General features: G+C 41.6%; 1 protein-coding gene across 1 annotated transcript; it reads right to left on the bottom strand.

Moving 5' to 3' along the window:
- Positions 1-12,229: 12,229 nt before the first annotated feature.
- On the bottom strand, positions 12,230-13,189 carry LOC129044566 (olfactory receptor 13C7-like). Its single transcript, XM_054502554.1, has one exon. The coding sequence runs from the start codon at positions 13,187-13,189 to the stop codon at positions 12,230-12,232; it is 960 nt and encodes a 319-aa protein (XP_054358529.1).
- Between the last annotated feature and the right edge of the window lie 3,977 nt (positions 13,190-17,166).

The raw sequence follows: 17,166 nt of genomic DNA, 5'->3' as shown, positions 1-17,166 counted from the left end.
ATCCTACAGGTCTCATGGCTCCTTTCATTTTTTTATCAGTAGATTTTTTCAGTGTTGTTGGGATTGGGGTAATTTCCAATCAAGTTCACTGGTTCTTTATTCCTTTCCCTCTATTCTGTTGTTGAGCCTATCTATTGAGTTTTTAAAATAAGTTATTGCATTTTTTTCAATTCTAAAATGTCCATTTGTTTCTTTCTTTATATCTTCTATTTATTTGCTGAGACTTTCTCTTTTTTTCTTTTGTCCCAAACATGTTTGTAATTGTTTGTTGAGGAATTTTTATTACACTCCTTTAAAAATCATTTTCAGATAATTCTAAGTAATAGCATCTATCAATTGTCTTTTATCATTCGATTTGAGTTTTTCTTTTTTTTCTCATTTATTTATTCATTTATTTATTTTTTATAGACAGGGTCTCACTGTGTCACCCAGGATGGAGTAGAGTAGTAAGACCATAGCTCACTGCAGCCTTGACCTCCTGGGCTCAAGTGATCCTCCCACCTCAGCTTCCAGAGTATCTGGGACTACAGGCACATGCCACTGTGCCTAGTTAATTTTTTATTTTTTGTAGAGATGGGGTCTCACTATGTTGCCCAGGCTGGTCTCAAACTCCTGTCCTTAAGCAATCCTCCTGCCTTGGCCTTCCAAAGTGCTGGGATTACAGGCATGAGCCACTGCACCTGGCTCCAGTCACTATTAGATACTGGACTATTCTTCTTCCTCAGTTCTCTCTCACAATCTAGGCAGAACTCAGTGGTATTTAATCATTTGTCCATTACCAGCCAACTCTTCTGAAGCACTCAGTGTGTGGAGCCATGACAGTATTTGTAAGGGACTGAGATGGCTTCGACCCGGCCAGAGTGTGGGAGGCTCCTAGGTGCTTGGGGAGAGAGATGGGTGACCCAAAAGATTATATACAGTGGCTTGGGTGGTGAATGGGATCAGGAAGGCTTTTCAGGGAATGACTTGAAGGACAGGAAGGGCTATATGGGAGGAAACAAGAATGGGAAGCTGCCCTCATCTCCTGGAACCACAGGTACCATTCCTGTCTGTTTGGAGTTGGTCTGCCTGGGTAATAATAGTGTGTAGCCTCACCTGAGAGAACACGGCGAAGCCCAGCTTGGGAGAGTCTGGCCCTCTGTGTGCCTGGAGTAGTGTTTTTTCTCACCTCTCATCCAGGGTAAGTCCAGTAGGTTGGTCACCTGATCCTGGAGCTGGCTCTTTCCCAGGAGAACTTATCTGTCTTTGTGTCTTTTCATTTATTTCTAGTTATTTCTCATGTCTTATCTGCAGGGAAGGCACCTCCTGTCACTTATTCTGACTCTCTGACTACATCCTAGCTTGCCACCACTTGCCTCGCCATTATCTGTTTGATCTCTTTCTGGGAAGGCATCTCATTGCCTGCCCAGGTTCATCTTTTCTCTTTGCACAGTTCTGACTGCCAGAAAGTGTTTCCTCATATTGACACAGGCAGTGAAATCTCAAGGTTTGCCCCTATGAAGGTGATGATGGTTCAGCTTCACTCAAGGATTGTGAGTTAATAGGAAGATATCAGACTTAGGCACTGGGGAAACTGGCATTCGCCAATCACTCAATGGATGGAAATTGTTAAGTCCCTTTTCTTCTCTGGGCCCCAATTTCCACTTTGCTCACTTTGGGACAGATTATTTTACAGAATATTCCATCCCAGGGACTAAATGGCCTCATACATTTCTCTCTTGGACTTCCTTTTACAACACTGAGAAGTCTTTTATTTTTCTTGTCCTTTCTCCTGTGCCACTAGATCTGAGGCCATGGATGGGGCTGAGTCAAGAAGAGTTTGAGTTGTGAGCAAAGAAGAGTTACAAATCTTTAAAAAGTTGCTCCCTTTGTTTTTATCATAAAATATGTTAATAAGGGGCTATAAATATCCAATCTTGTCTGAAAGCAGCAGCCAGGTGAGTTAGCACCTGAAATGGGTGAAAGTTACATTTCTTGTCTTTGTTCTGTGTTTGGGTAAAAGCCGCAAAGGACCACACATTGCATATATGAAGCAATTTAAATTCCACTCTGTATTGGGGTCTTTTCTAGTCTCTGAAGTGATTTAAAGCTTATAAATACAAGTCACAAAGTTAAGAAACTTCTTGTACATCTGGGGTCATGTCCCCATGATCCAATTATTCTGAAGTCTCTCCAGAAGTAGTTTCTTCCCTCCTTCCCTCTCTTCCTACCAACTCTGCAGTGCTGTTGGAAAACATTAGAGAGGAAGGATCATCCTGACCTTGCCCAAATTAACATGAACCCCCGTCAATGAGAACTCTCACCAGAGTTCGTGATAGACTGTGAAACCCACCACACAGGAAAAATCATTGTAGCTCAGTCCCTTTGACCATTTCCAAATTCAGGATCCCAGGGTTGGATGAAAGCCAGCAACCTCAAGGATCTCTTGTCTGTATCCCACCAAATAGGTTCTATTAGGCAGCTGTTACCCAGGCCAGCCTTTTAAAGGGTCATAAATAAACCTGGTCATGGCTCCTACCAGAGAGTTTCAGAGGCACAGCAGCTGTGGACTTCAAACAGAGCAGTCAATCACAGAAGTGGCATCCTGTTGTGCACGGCTGAGTCTTTTCCTGTGTGTGTGTGCATGAGTATCCTATGTCTGTGCATTTGTGAGAGCATTGCTGATTTACCACTGGGATCTGGTAACCTCCACTTCTAAGATCCAAAGCTGAGAGCTGTGACTGCCCAGGTAGCAGCCAGAAGCATCTTCAATGTGGACCACTGTTTTCTGATACACTATAGTTTCTTAATCACATTCCAGTTTTCCCCTTCCCATTTAATTCTAGTACTGGGGGTGGTGTGATGAGCTCTCATTCCACAGATGTCCTTGGTGTGCAAGAGGAGCCTGCCCAGTGTCAGCAAGAAATAAGACTTGGGCAATCCTTTCCACCTCTTCCACAAATGAATACACCTGCCTTGTACACCAGCTCTAAAAGTCCTAGAATCAAATACATGCCACATTCATAGTCATAAGCCTTTATGCCTTGCATTGGATTTTTTCTTTTTGTAAGATATATTATATATATAAAAGAGTATAAAAAGCATACGCAGGCCAGGCACGATGGCTCACGCCTGTAATCCCAGCACTTTGGGAGGCCAAGGTGGGCGGATCACGAGGTGAAGAGATAGAGACCATCCTGACCAACAGGATGGTTTGTATTTTGTAAAAATACAAAAATTAGCTGGGCATGGTGGTGCACGCCTGTAATCCCAACTACTCAGGATTCTGAGGCAGGAGAATTGCTTGAACTCGGGAGGCAGAGGTTGCAGTGAGCCAAGATCGCACCACTGCATTCCAACCTGGCAAGAGAGCAAGACTCTGTCAAAAAAAAAAAAAAAAAAAAAAAGCATATACATACCATTCAAGGAAAAATAAGAAAATACACACCATGCACCCCTTACCCAGGTTAAAAATTAGTATGTCCCAGTACCTTAGAAACCCCTCTTATTTCCCTCGTCAGTTACATTCCTCTCTCTTCCCTCTCTCCTAGAGGAGACCACTATTCTGATTTCTGTTAACATCTATTAGTTTTGCTTTTTAAAAACTTTATAAGAATGGAATTATACAGTATATAATCCCTTGTGTGTATCTTTTTATGCAGCATAACATGTGAGATACATTCACATTTTTGCATGTATCACGTTTTCATATGTACTGCAAGTTTTGCTGCAGAAATCAATAGCTTTTTTTTAATTGTAGTGCAGCATCCCATTAAATAAGTATAATATAATTTAAGTATTCATTCTACTGTTGATAGACTTTTGTGTTATTTCCAGTTTCTGGCTATTATTAATAAAGCTGTTATAAACATTCTTGTATGTGTTTTTTGGTAGAAATTTACCCTTATGTCTCTTGCTTGTATATCAAGAACTGGAATTTCTGAGATACATTTCTTTCATTTTAATAAGCATTTGTTGAGCTCTTACGGTGTGCCAAGCTCTATGGCGGGCAATTGGGGTGATTGCATAGGTGTATACCAGACATGTAGCCTGTCTTTAAGGAGCTCATAATTTAGAGGAGGACATTGGTATGTCCATAATTCAAATAAGGCTGAGTAAGGTCAGTGCTACGTTTGTGTTAGAAGCAACATGTTACAGGCAGGCAAAGGAAGGAGTCATTAACCCTCACTTAGAGTCAAGGAAGTCTTCTTAGAAAAAGTGATATTTAAGCTGATCTCCAAACAGTAGCATTTTCCCTGGTAATAAATGGAGAAGGAGAGGGCATTCTAAACTCAAGAGAACAGCTCAAAGGCAAGGTGTTTGAAAATGTACGGTTGGTCATTGATGTAAATAATAAGGGCCGGGGTAGTGTAATTAGAGGACAGGATGTAAGAAGGAATTTAGTGGTCTGTGAAGATTTTGGAAGATCTTAAAGGTTCAACTAAAGACTCTAGGTTTCCCTCCAGAGGCCCTAAGGGTGAGTACTTGGATGACAGAAGTGACATCTTTTGCCTTTTTCAAAGATAATGAGCCCATCAGAAGCCAGTTTTGTCTGTGCCTAAGTAAATACCATGGTGGCCATAGTGTTGGCACAGATACAACTCAGGCTTGCTGGAAAGTGTGCAGGGTGCAAATAAGAGTGCCCCACAGACTGTTGAGAAGGAAGGCGTGGTCTGTGCTACAGTTTTACCGGGAGACATTGCTTGGCTCAATTTCCTTTAGCCCCACCCCCCATCCCTTGCTGCTTGGTGATTCTCCCATGGTTGAAGAGAATATTGATATTGTATGAGAATCAGATAATTTAAGAGCTGAGAATAATCTGAGCTCATTGTACAATTGTGGAGACTGTGAGTCAGGGAGGAAGGGTCTTGCCCTGGAGAATGCAGCCTATTTGAGGAAGAGCCAGGCTCAGCATCCAAATTTAACTTCTAATGTAATTATTCTGATATTGCCTCTCATAAAATCTTGAACATATTCACAATTTATTAATGTTAGAAATTGGGAGTAAATATACTGAAGTGAAAAAGGCTGGGGCAGAGAAAGTGAGTTGGTGAATAATATATTGTAATAATTACATTCCCCAAACTTACTCAAATGTGATTTCTGCATCTCTATGTACAACTATGGAGTAATCATTAGGAATTATCATTGAGTGAAGAAGGCAATGTGGAGAAAGTGTGTATTGTGTGCTATCTTTTAGGTGGGAAAATATGAATATATCCATATATTATATTTTTTAATGGAAAGATAAACCAGTAAATTTGAGAAGTGGTTATCTATAAGTGAGGAAGGTAATAAGATGAAGGGGACAAGGATAAAAGCTAGATTTCATTAAATATATCTTCCCTTGTAGATTTGCCTTCGTTTTTTTTTAATTATTTTTCTTTTTATTTATTTCTTTTCTTTTCTTTTTTTGGAAACAGAATTTTACTCTGTTGCCCAGGCTGGAGTGCAGTGGTACAATCTTGGCTCATTGCAACCTCCACTTCCTGGACTCAAGCAATCCTACCACCTCAGCCTCCCAAGTAGCTGGGACTACAGGCATGTGCCACCATTCTTGATGAATTTTTTTTTTAAGTTTTAAATTTGTATACAGATAAAGTCTCACTATATTTCCCAGGCTGATTTTGAACTTCTGGGCTCAAGTGATCCTCCCACCTCAGCCTCCCAAAGTGCTGGGATTACTGGCATGAGCCTCCTCACTTGGCTAGATTTGACTTTAGAGCCATGCATTTTTATAATTAGAAGATGGAAAAAAGCAAAATTCAAAAGCAAATGAAATATATAAACCAAATAACTATAAGAGAGGAATTATCCCAACTAACTTTAAAAATCAATAATTTGTACATATCTAGCAGGAATTACCCTAAGGAGAAAAGGAATATCAAACAAAACAAAAAATAAAAAACAAGAATAAGAAGAAAAGTTCTCTAGAATCTTAAGCTTTTTTTTTTTTAGTATTCCTATTGATGAAGGTATTATTAGTATTGTTATTCCAAAATTATTTTGTGTGTATATTTGTGGAGTAAATCAAATGATCAATTATGTTAGTGTCACTGAGTATCAAGATTTTTGACATATTGAGAAGCTACAAATGTAAAATTATTGAGGTTACCTGGAAACTATAGACCTGAATATAAGGTGGAAGTATCAGTGTGAAATTGTCATAGTTTACCTTAAAAAAAAAAAGAACGAAACTATACTTTCTAACGCTTTCCATAAAAAGGGACTAGAAATGATAACAAATTCAGTAGCAAGGAACACCTTTAGCACTCAGATTATGGTATCTAAACATCATTTTCCAATAAAAGAACCAGAGCTCTTGGAGAAATAGCTGATTCCCAGGCTGGTGCAGAAAATAGGAAAGTTGAACCTGAATCATTTTCTCATCCCAGAAAGCAAGGAAGCCATCAAAGACTATTAGGGGCATGTGAAAAGGACTTAGGAATCCTGAGTCATTAACTACAGCTAAAAGAAAACATCTGGCCAGTGCGGTGGCTCACACTTGTAATCCCAGCACTTTGAGAGGCCAAGGCGGGTGGATCATTTGAGACCAGGAGTTCGAGACCAGCCTGGCCAACACGGTGAAACCCCATCTCTACTAAAAATACAAAAATTAGCCAGGCGTGGTGGTGCACACCTGTAATTCCAGCTACTCGGGAGCCTGAGGCAGGAGAATCACTTGAACCCAGGAGATGGAGGTTGCAGTGAGCTGAGATTGCGGCACTGCACTCCAGCCTGGGTCAGAGAATGAGACTCTGTCTCAAAACAAAACAAAACAAAACAAAAAACAAACAAACAAAAAAAACTGTTAAGTTTGTCCATCTAACCTCTGGTGTGCATGAAAAGGAGACTCATATCACAGGAAAGCAATCAGTAAAATGCAGACAGTGGGAAATTCTCCAACACAGACAACTCAGTTTCTTACATAGACACACACAGTAAGTAAACAAAGGCAATAAAGGGAAAACTATAGATTAAAAGAGATTTATCCACTAATTATAATGGACCTTTTAAAGATCTTGATTAAGATAAACAAATTGAGAAAGAAATATATTTAAAAGACATTTGGGGGCCGGGCGCAGTGACTTATGCCTGTAATACCAGCACTTTGGGAGGCCGAGATGGGTGGATCACCTGGTCGGGAGTTGGAGACCAACCTGACCAACATGGTGAAACCCTGTCTCTACTAAAAATACAAAAAATTAGCTAGGTGTGGTGGCACATGCGTGTAACCCCAGCTACTCGGGAGGCCGAGGCAGGAGAATTGCTTGAACCCGGGAAGCAGAGGTTGCAGTGAGCTGAGATCGCGCCATTGCACTCCAGCCTGGGCAACAAGAGCGAAAACTCCGTCTCAAAAAAAAAAAAAAAAGACATTTGGGGCCAGGCGCAGAGGCTCTCACCTGTAATCCCAGCACTTTGGGAGGCCATGGCAGGTGGATCACCTGAGGTCAGGAGTTCAAGACCAGCCTGGCCAACATGGTGAAACCCTGTCTCTACTAAAAACACAAAAAATTAGCTAGGTGTGGTGGCACATGCCTGTAACCCCAGCTACTCGGGAGGCCGAGGCAGGAGAATTGCTTGAACCTGGGAAGCAGAGGTTGCAGTGAGCTGAGATCGCGCCATTGCACTCCAGCCTGGGCAACAAGAGCGAAAACTCCGTCTCAAAAAAAAAAAAAAAAGACATTTGGGGCCAGGCGCAGAGGCTCTCACCTGTAATCCCAGCACTTTGGGAGGCCATGGCAGGTGGATCACCTGAGGTCAGGAGTTCGAGACCAGCCTGGCCAACATGGTGAAACCCCGTCTCTACTAAAAATACAAAATTAGCCAGGTGTGGTGGTGCCTGCCTGTAGTCCCAGCTACTTGGGAGGCTGAGGCAGGAGAATCACTAGAACCCAGGAGGCAGAGGATGCAGTGAGCCAAGATCACGCCACTGCACTCCAGCCTGGGCAAAAAGAGCAAAATTCTATCTCAAAAAAAAAAAAAAAAAAAAAAGACATTTGGATAAATGTGAATAGTGAGTGAAGAGTTGGTGATATTAACATATAATATTTTAAAAGGTGTGATGCTGGTAATTTAATTATGCTTAAAAGATCATGCCTGTAAACCCAGCACTGTGGGAGGCTGACGTGGGCAGATCATTTGAGTCCAGGAGTTCGAGACCAGTCTGGGCACCACAGCAAAATCTGGTCTCTATAAAAAATTTTAAAATTTGCCAGGTGTGATAGTGCACACCTGTAGTCCCAGCTACTTGGGAGGCGGAGGTGGGAGGATCACCTGAGCCCAAGGAGTTTGAGGCTGCAGTTAGCCGTGATTGTGCCACAGAGCTTCAGCCTGGGCGACAGAGTGAGACCTTGTCTTGAAAAAAAAGAAAAAAAAAGAGTGTCTGTCATTTATTATAGATACACACTAAACGATTTTAAAATGAAATGCCGCTGGGCGCGGTGGCTCATGCCTGTAATCACAGCACTTTGGGAGGCAGAGGTGGGTGGATCACGAGGTCAGGAGTTTGAGACCAGCCTGGCCAACATGGTGAAACTCGGCTGGGCGTGGTAGCGTGCGCCTGTAATCCCAGCTACTTGGGATGCTGAGACAGGAGAATCATTTGAACCCAGGAGGTGGAGGTTGCAGTGAGCCAAGATCATGCCATTGCGCTCTAGCCTGGGCAACAGGGTGAGACTCCATCTCAAAAAAAAGAAGAATGAAATGCCATGATGATCTGGGATTTGCTCAACATAATTCAAAAGTGGGAGAAGTGAGGAGGTGCATGGCTGAACAAGATATACCATGAGGTGATTATTGAATCTGGATAAAAATACCTGAAGTTAATGGTTCTATTTTTTCTAATTTTCGTATAGGGGTTTGAACTTCTCCACTATAAAAACATTAAAAATAAGACTTCTTCTAATGTTGTGCCATGTTGCTATTCCTAAGAATATGCCAGTGGATAATGTGTGTTATTTGTTTAATATACATTGGCTTTCATCAGCTAATAGACAATAAAAATGGTTTCATTTATATCAATTTTTTTTGCATTGTCTTTGTTAAACTTTGGTGTCAGATTTCATTCCATACTCAGCAAATACCTATTGCGTATTTAGTGTGTACCAAGCACTGTAATTGCTATGAAGAGTAGAAAAATAAATAAGACAGATGCAATTACTGTCCTCAAGGAGCTAACTGTTATGCATAAAACGATTTGGCAAGGTCTCCATATTTTTTATCCTATGAAAACCACAGATAACACAGAAATTATCCATTCTTTTAAAGTTTGGCGTCATGTTTTTGACCATTTTTTCAACTTTCCATGGGTAATGGAATCAGCACATCAGCATCAAGAATTGATTAGACTTTATGGGTCTTTGCACTTCATTGTTTTTCACTGTATTGTATACACTATGTCTACCTCATTCTTGCAATCATTTATTTTTAACTCTTTGTTGAGAGAATTTCTTAAATCAAATTTCTTGTTCAAAAAGAGATTAGAGAGATGTGTACTTTCTTCGTTTTCACATAATGGCAAGTATCTTTTTAACCTTCGTGCCTGTGCAATGGTCATCTGTGTGTAGAACTTCTGACCCTTAACCCGTTTCCCTCAGAGCTCTGTGAACATTGTTCTACTGACTTCTACATATAGGACTGCAGAGCAGAAGGCCAGTGGCATTCAGATCCTTATTCCTTGTTAGGTAATCTGTTTTATTCTATGGAAAAGTCTAGAAATATCCTGCTACATATGGAAATCAAAACATATCCTTGGATCTAGATAAAGTATATATTTTGCCACAGTTCTTACCTGGTGGCGAACCGTTTATGAACAAAAGACCTAAAACCTCTTTTTTTTTCTTTAATTTTTCCATAGGTTATTGGGGTACAGGTGGTGTTTGGTTACATGAGTAACTTCTTTAGTGGTGATTTGTGAGATTTTGGTGCATCCATAACCAGAGCAGTAGACACTGCACGCTATTTGTAGTCTTTTATCCCTCACCCCCCTTCCACACATCCCCCCAAGTCCCCAAAGTTCATTGTATAATTCTTATACCTTTGCATCCTCATAGCTTAGCTCCCACAGATCAGTGAGAACATACGATGTTTGGTTTTCCATTCCTGAGTTACTTCACTTAGAATAATAGTCTCCAATCTCATCCAGGCAGCTGTGAGTGTCATTAATTCATTCCTTTTTATGACTGAGTAGTATTCCATTGTATATATATCACAGTTTCTGTATCCGCTCGTTGATTGATAGGCATTTGGGTTGGTTCCACAATTTTGCAGTTGCGAATTGTGCTGCTGTAATCATGCGTGTGCAAGTATCTTTGACCTAAAACTTCTGTTTGGGGAAATGTTTCTTTTTTGGTTTTCAACATTATTTGTTTTCATCTGCTCTATTTTCTCCTTATGAATTTCATAATGGGTTCCCCTAGTCTGTCTTCCATGCCTCTCATCTTTTCTCAAACAATTTAAACCTCCTTGTCTTTTTTTTTCCCCCTTAAGTCTAGGGGAGCAACCTATGTAACAAACTTGCACATCCTGCACATGTACCCCTGAACTTAAAAGTTTAAAAAAAGTTATTTTTAATTTAAAAATTCCTTTTAATATTTGTCTTAAATGCTATCTATTGAATTTATTTGTTCAATAATTGTGAACTTTTTTCCCAAGAAAATGTTCTTATCTCTCAGATATCTTTTCTCCCAGCCTCTTTTTTATAGACAACTCTTGTTTTATTGATTCAAAAGTCTCTTTAATTCCATTGACGAAACTACCGAGAATTTTCTTTAACATTTTCACCATCTTCCCACGTTAACTGATTTTCAGCAAAGGCTGTTTATTTTCTATGTTTTTGAGATGGAGTCTCACTCTGCTGCCCAGGCTGGAGTGCAGTGGCACGATCTCAGCTCACTGCAGTCTCCACCTCCCGGGTTCCAGCGATTCTCCTGACTCAGCCTCATGGGTAGCTGAGAGCACAGGCACGCCCAGGCTCGGCTAATTTTTGTATTTTTAGTAGAGATGGGGGTTTCACCATGTTGGCCAGACTGGTCTCAAACTCCTGACCTCAGTGGATCCACCCGCCTTGGCCTCCCAAAGTGCTAGGATCTTATTTTAATTGTTAGTTTGTTTCTATGGGGTTAAAAGTTTGTGTCAGAAATTTTCTATTCTGCTGATCCTTTTAACTGGACTTCTAGACTGATCACTATTTGGAGCCGACTTGGAATTCCTCACAATCATGTGGGTGATTCTTAGATGTCCCCTGATGGGCATTGTTTCTGTCTTCCTCTGACTATTACGTGGCCTCAGGGATTCTTCAGTGGAAAACAAGTGATGGCTGCCACTTGGCTGCATGCTTGGTTAAACCAGGTCAGGTGATTAATACAATTTATTTGATCCTCCTGGACTTATCTCGGTTTTCGCATTACTCTGATGGCTCATGAGAGGCCACTGGTATCTAGGACAGAGCCCAGGAATGAACAATATCTTCCAAAAGAAAAAGAAAAGAGGACTGTGCCCTTGATCCTTGCATCAGTTTTGCCACAACTTCCTTACTCCCCTCTCTTCTCCAAGAGCATTAATGATTTTCTGGTGAGGACTCTGAGTAAGGACAAGAGAGAGACAAAACTACAGGTTAATTTATGAAGATACAGAGACAAAAAAAATCAGCAAACAGTTTTAAGAATTTATATGACAACCAGAAAAAAAACAATGAGGAGAAAAATAAAACTAACTATTATGTAATATGGAGTAGGAAGAGCTTGAAAGGTAACATAAAAGTAAGGACCCACAAGAGTTTCTATATTTTTTAAAAGTGCTCGCTTACGTTTTCAACAAATGTTTTGATTCAAATTACTTCTCTGGGATCTGGGAGTAGTCTAGAAGCCAAAAATAGCCAATCTGGTCAGAAAGTAGCAGCCAAATATGTTCAAAGAAAGAAGCCATGGAGCAATTGAATCAAAGACCTGCAGACTAGAGCTTTTCATTCATCCAACAATAAAAATGTGAAGAGTTACTTTTCCTTGATATCAATTCATTCAGTATCCATCACGGAGAATGAGAACTACGAGCCTAGACAAACAAGAACATACTTTGGTGGAGTTGCATTAAATGTTTCCTGTTCCTACAGAGCCCTTCTATGTAATGAGATTCTGTGTAATGAGATTTACCTATGTAACCTTTGATCAACTTGGTCTTTCATCTTGTCCTCTGGGACTCTCAGGTGGGAGCAGTCAGGAAGCACAGAGCCATCAGGACCCCTCCACCATCACTGCGGGAAGCGTTTCTGAAATACCAGGTTCCTCACAGCAGCCTTTACATCCTTGTTCCTCAGGCTGTAGATGATGGGATTGAGCATGGGGGTCACCACCCCATAGAAAAGGGAAATGAGTTTGTCTGCAAGGTCCTGTTTGTCTGCTCCCAGTGGGTCCTTAGACTTGGGCTTCCCATACATGAACAGGATGGTCCCGTAGAAGACAATCACGACAGTGAGGTGGGCAGAGCAGGTGGAGAAGGCCTTTTTCCTCCCCTCAGCTGAGGGGATCCTCAGGATGGTGGCAATGATGAAGACATAGGAGAAAGAGATGAACAGAACCGGGACCCCCAGGAAGATCACATCAGCCACTCCCATACTGATCACATTAACAGAGATATCAGCACAGGCCAACTTCAGGACAGCCAGAATCTCACAGGTGAAGTGATTGATGATGTTGTCTCCACAGAAGGGCAGCCTCATTGCAAAGGATGTCTGCACCATGGCAGTGAGGCTTCCAGCTACCCAGGAGCCAGCAGCCATGGGCACATAAGTAGCTTTGTTCATGACTTCAGGGTACCTAAGGGGGTTGCAGATGGCCACGTAGCGATCAAACGCCATCATGCTCAGGAGAACACACTCTGTGGCTCCCATGGCAAGGGACAGGAACATCTGTACTGCACAGGCTGAGAAGGAGATGGTTTTCCTGGGAGTCAGGAAGCTATTAAGGATGAGAGGGACTGAGGAGGTTGTATAGCAGATGTCCAGGAAGGAGAGGTTCCCCAGGAAGAAGTACATGGGCGTGTCCAAGCGGGAGTCAAGGATGGTCACCAGGATGAGGACCCCATTGCCCAGTAGGATCACCAGGTACATCAGCAGGATGAGCACGAAGAATGTCTTCTCCAGCTTTGGATGGGCAGAGAGCCCCAGAAGAAGGAACCCCATCACAGGGGAGGTCTGATTGGAACTGACCATGGTGTTTCTATGTCACTTGCACGAACTCAGAGGGCCAGCTCCATGATTCTCTGATGCCTAAAGTGCCCAGACCGCCAGTGAGGAAGCCCAGACTTGCTGAGCAATTGGAGAACAGCTCTGACAATTCAAAGGTTTCTCGATATTGCTTTAAATAAAATGCAGGAAATTTGATCAAAATCTACTTGATGGTATTTGGCCACCCCATAGAGAGGTTTCAAATGTCACCTGATTAGATTTAATTTTCCTCGTCACATTTAAGACAGGCATCACACATTTACTTCAAGTTACATGTGTGGATGATTCACTTTGTTCAGTTTTGGCAAGAAATATTATATTCCATTTGTATGTTTTTTCCCCTTGGGACCTAGGACTGGTAGAAAAAACTGGTACTCCTCATCCTCAATCCCTGACCATTCTGCTCTGTGAGCACTTTCTAAAATTATTATTATTATTATTTGAGACAGAGTCTCACTCCATTACCTAGGCTGGAGTGCAGTAGGGCAAATACAGCTCATTGCAGCCTCAACCTCCAGGCTCAAGCAATCCTCCTGCCTCAGCCTCCCAGGTAGCTGGGACCACATGTGTGTGCCACCACACCTGGCTGATTTTTAATATTTTCTGGAGATGAGGTCTCACTTTGTTGCCCAGGCTGGGCTTAAATTCCTGGGCTCAAGCAGTCCTACCACCCTGGCCTCCCAAAATGCTGGGATTACAGGCGTGAGCCATGGCACCCGGCCTGTGAGCAATTTCAGATGCCCTCTGCCTCCTCTTTACTAGCTCATTTCCAAGATCTACAGAACCCTGGGCTATTTGTCCACCCATGCATTCACTCACTCACTTGCCAGACTCTTCTGGAGCACGTATTAACAGGACTGGCAGTTGCCAACCAATCAATGCGTGGGAATCGTGAAGTCCTTTTTCTTCTCTGGAACTTCATTTCCCAGATGCTTACTTTGGAACAGATTATTATCAGAGATATTCCATCCCAGGGACTAAATGATCTCATGAATTTCTCATTCTTGGACTGTTGCACCATGGAGACATCCTTTTCTATTTCCTTCAAAATTCTCCCATGCCACTTAGTCACCAGGTATGCCACCAGGGATGGAGCTGGGCCCACAAGAGTTTCTATATTCTTTTAAAAGTGCTCGCTTACCTTTTCAACAAATGTGTTGATTCAAATTACTTCTCTGGAATCTGGGAGTAGTACAGAAGCCAAAAATAGCCAATCTGGTCAGAAAGCAGCAGCCAGATGAGTTAGTGCCTGAAATGGGTGGACGTTTTCTTGTCTTTGTTCTGTGTTTTGGTAAAATCCACAAAAGACTACTCATTGCTCATACAAAGCCACTTAAATCCCATCCTGCTATTTGGAGTATTCTAGTCCCCAAAGTCATTTAAAGTTTGGAAATTCAAGTTACCAAGTCAAGAAACTTCTTATATATCTGGGATTGTGTCCGCATGATCCAATTACTCTGAAGTCTCTCCAGAAATACTTTCTTCTCTCCTTCCCTCTTTTCCTACCCATTTTGCTGGGCTATTGGAAAGTATTAAAGCGGAAGGATCATCCTGGCCCTCCCCAAATTAACAAGAACCCCCAGTCCATGAGAACTGTCACCAGAGTCTATGATAGATCTGGGGGAATATGAAATCACACAGGACGAATCCTTGTGGGTTAGTCCCCTTGACCATTTACAAATTCAAAGGGTTCAGGATCTCAGGTTTGGATGAAAGCCAGTGACCTAGAAGATCTCTTGTCTGCATCCCACCAAATAGGTTCTGCTAGGCATACCCTACCCAGACCAGACCTTTAAGGGTCATAAGTGAATCTGGTCATGGCTTCTACCAGAGAGTTTCAGAGGCAAGGCAGCTGTGGACTTAAAAAAGGGCAGTTGATCACGGAAGTGGTGTCCTGTTGCGAACAGCTCAGTCTTTTCCTGTGTGTGTGTGCATGAGTATACTCTATCTGTGCATTTGTGAGGGCATTGCTGATTTACCACTGGGATCTGGTAACCTCCACTTCTAATATCCAAAGCTGAGAGCTGTGACTGCCCAGGCAGCAGCCAGAAGCATCTCCAATGTGGACCACTGTTTTCTGATATGCTATAGTTTCTTAATCACATTCCAGTTTTCCCTTTCCCATTTAATTCGAATACTAGAGATGGTAGGTGACACATATGATGAGCTCTCATTCCACAGATGTTCTTGGTGTGCAAGAAGAGCCTGCCTAGTGTTAGCAAAAACACTTGGGCAATCCTGACCACCTCTCTCACAAATGAACATGCCTGCCTTATACGCTAGCTCTAAAAATCCTAGAATCAAATACACACCACATTTGTAGTCATGAGCCATTTTGTCTTGCATTGAATTTTTTCTTTTTGTGAGATATATTACACATACAAAAGAGTGTACAAAGCATATGTGTACCATTCAAGGAAAAATAAGAAAATACACTACCATGTCACCCCCCCCACCACCACTCAGGTTAAAATTAGGATGTTCCAGAACCTTAGAAGCCCCTCTTATTTCCCTATCCAATTAAATTTCCTTATTCCCTCCCTTCCAGAAGTGACCACTATTTTGACTTCTATGGAAATCATTTTGTGGTAGGCAGAATCTTAATGATCCCCACATGATCACATAATTCCCTTCGTGTGGTGATCAAACATTAACCTAGGTACTGCTGTGAAGGGATTTTGTCAATGTAACTAAAGTTCCAAATCAGTTGTCTTTAAGATTAGAAGATTATCCAGCGAGGTCTGACCTAATCAAGTGAGCCCTTTAAAAACAGTTTTCTCTGGTTAGTAGCGGAAGGAGAAGCCAGATTCAAAGTGTGGGAAGAATTCCACATGCTGTTTCTTGATTATAAGATGGAGGGAACCGCAAACAAGAACCAGAGAGCTGCCACAAGGAGCTAAGCATGAGCCCTGGCGACAGCCAGAAAGGAAACTGGGACCATAGTCTAAAAAACACAAGGAATTGAATTCTGCCACCAATACCAATGAGCTTGACTTTTTCTCAGAGCCCAGCCTAACTCACCCAACCTTCTCACTTCCAGAACTGTGAGCTAACAATTAGGTGTTTTAAGCTGCTGATATTGGGGTGGTTTATTATGCAACAAGAGAAAGCTAATATGTATTGCCTTTATTTCCTTCACAGTTTTACCTTCTACAATGTATTGGTGTACAATGAATTGTTCTGTTTTGAAAAATGGAGTAACAATTACAAACCTAGCTTTTTAAAACAATACATTTAAGGGGTACAAGTGAAGTTTTGTTACACAGATATACTGAGTTGTGGTGAAGTCTGGGTTTTTAGTGCAACCATCACCCAAAATAATGTACATTATGCCAATTAAGTAATTTCTCCTCCCTCAGCCCCTGTCACCATCCCACACTTCCAAGTGTCCAATGTCAATTATTCCACACTTTATGTCCGTGTGGACACACTGGTATTTGACTTTCTGTTTCCGGGCTGCATAACTTAAGAGACTGGCCATCCAACATGGCCAGTTCCATCCACGTTGCTGCAAAATACATGGTTTCCTTCGTTTCTATGTCCAAAGAGTACTCCATTGTGTACACAGATGACATTTTCTTTATCCAATCATCTATCTATAGATGCTTAGATTGGTTCCATCTTTGCTGTTGTGAATAATGCTGCAATAAATGTACCAATGCGGATATCTTTTTTTACATAATTAATTCTTTTCCTCTATGTAGATACCCAGTAGTGGTATCTACATAGAGGAAAAGAATTAATTATGTAATGGTGAAACCCCATCTCTACTAAAAACACAAAAATTAGCCAAGCATGGTGGCGCATGCCTGTAATCCCAGCTATTCGGGAGGCTAAGGCAGGAGAATCACTTGAACCCAGGAGGTAAAGGTTGCAGTGAGTAGAGATCGTGCCATTGCACTCCAGCCTGGGCAATAAAAGCAAAATTCTGTCTCAGAAAAAAGAAAAAATTAATTCTGTAA

Source organism: Pongo pygmaeus, chromosome 13 (genome assembly GCF_028885625.2).
Source record: "Pongo pygmaeus isolate AG05252 chromosome 13, NHGRI_mPonPyg2-v2.0_pri, whole genome shotgun sequence".
Classification (NCBI taxonomy): domain Eukaryota; kingdom Metazoa; phylum Chordata; class Mammalia; order Primates; family Hominidae; genus Pongo; species Pongo pygmaeus.
This window is presented reverse-complemented; position numbering and strand designations above follow the sequence as displayed.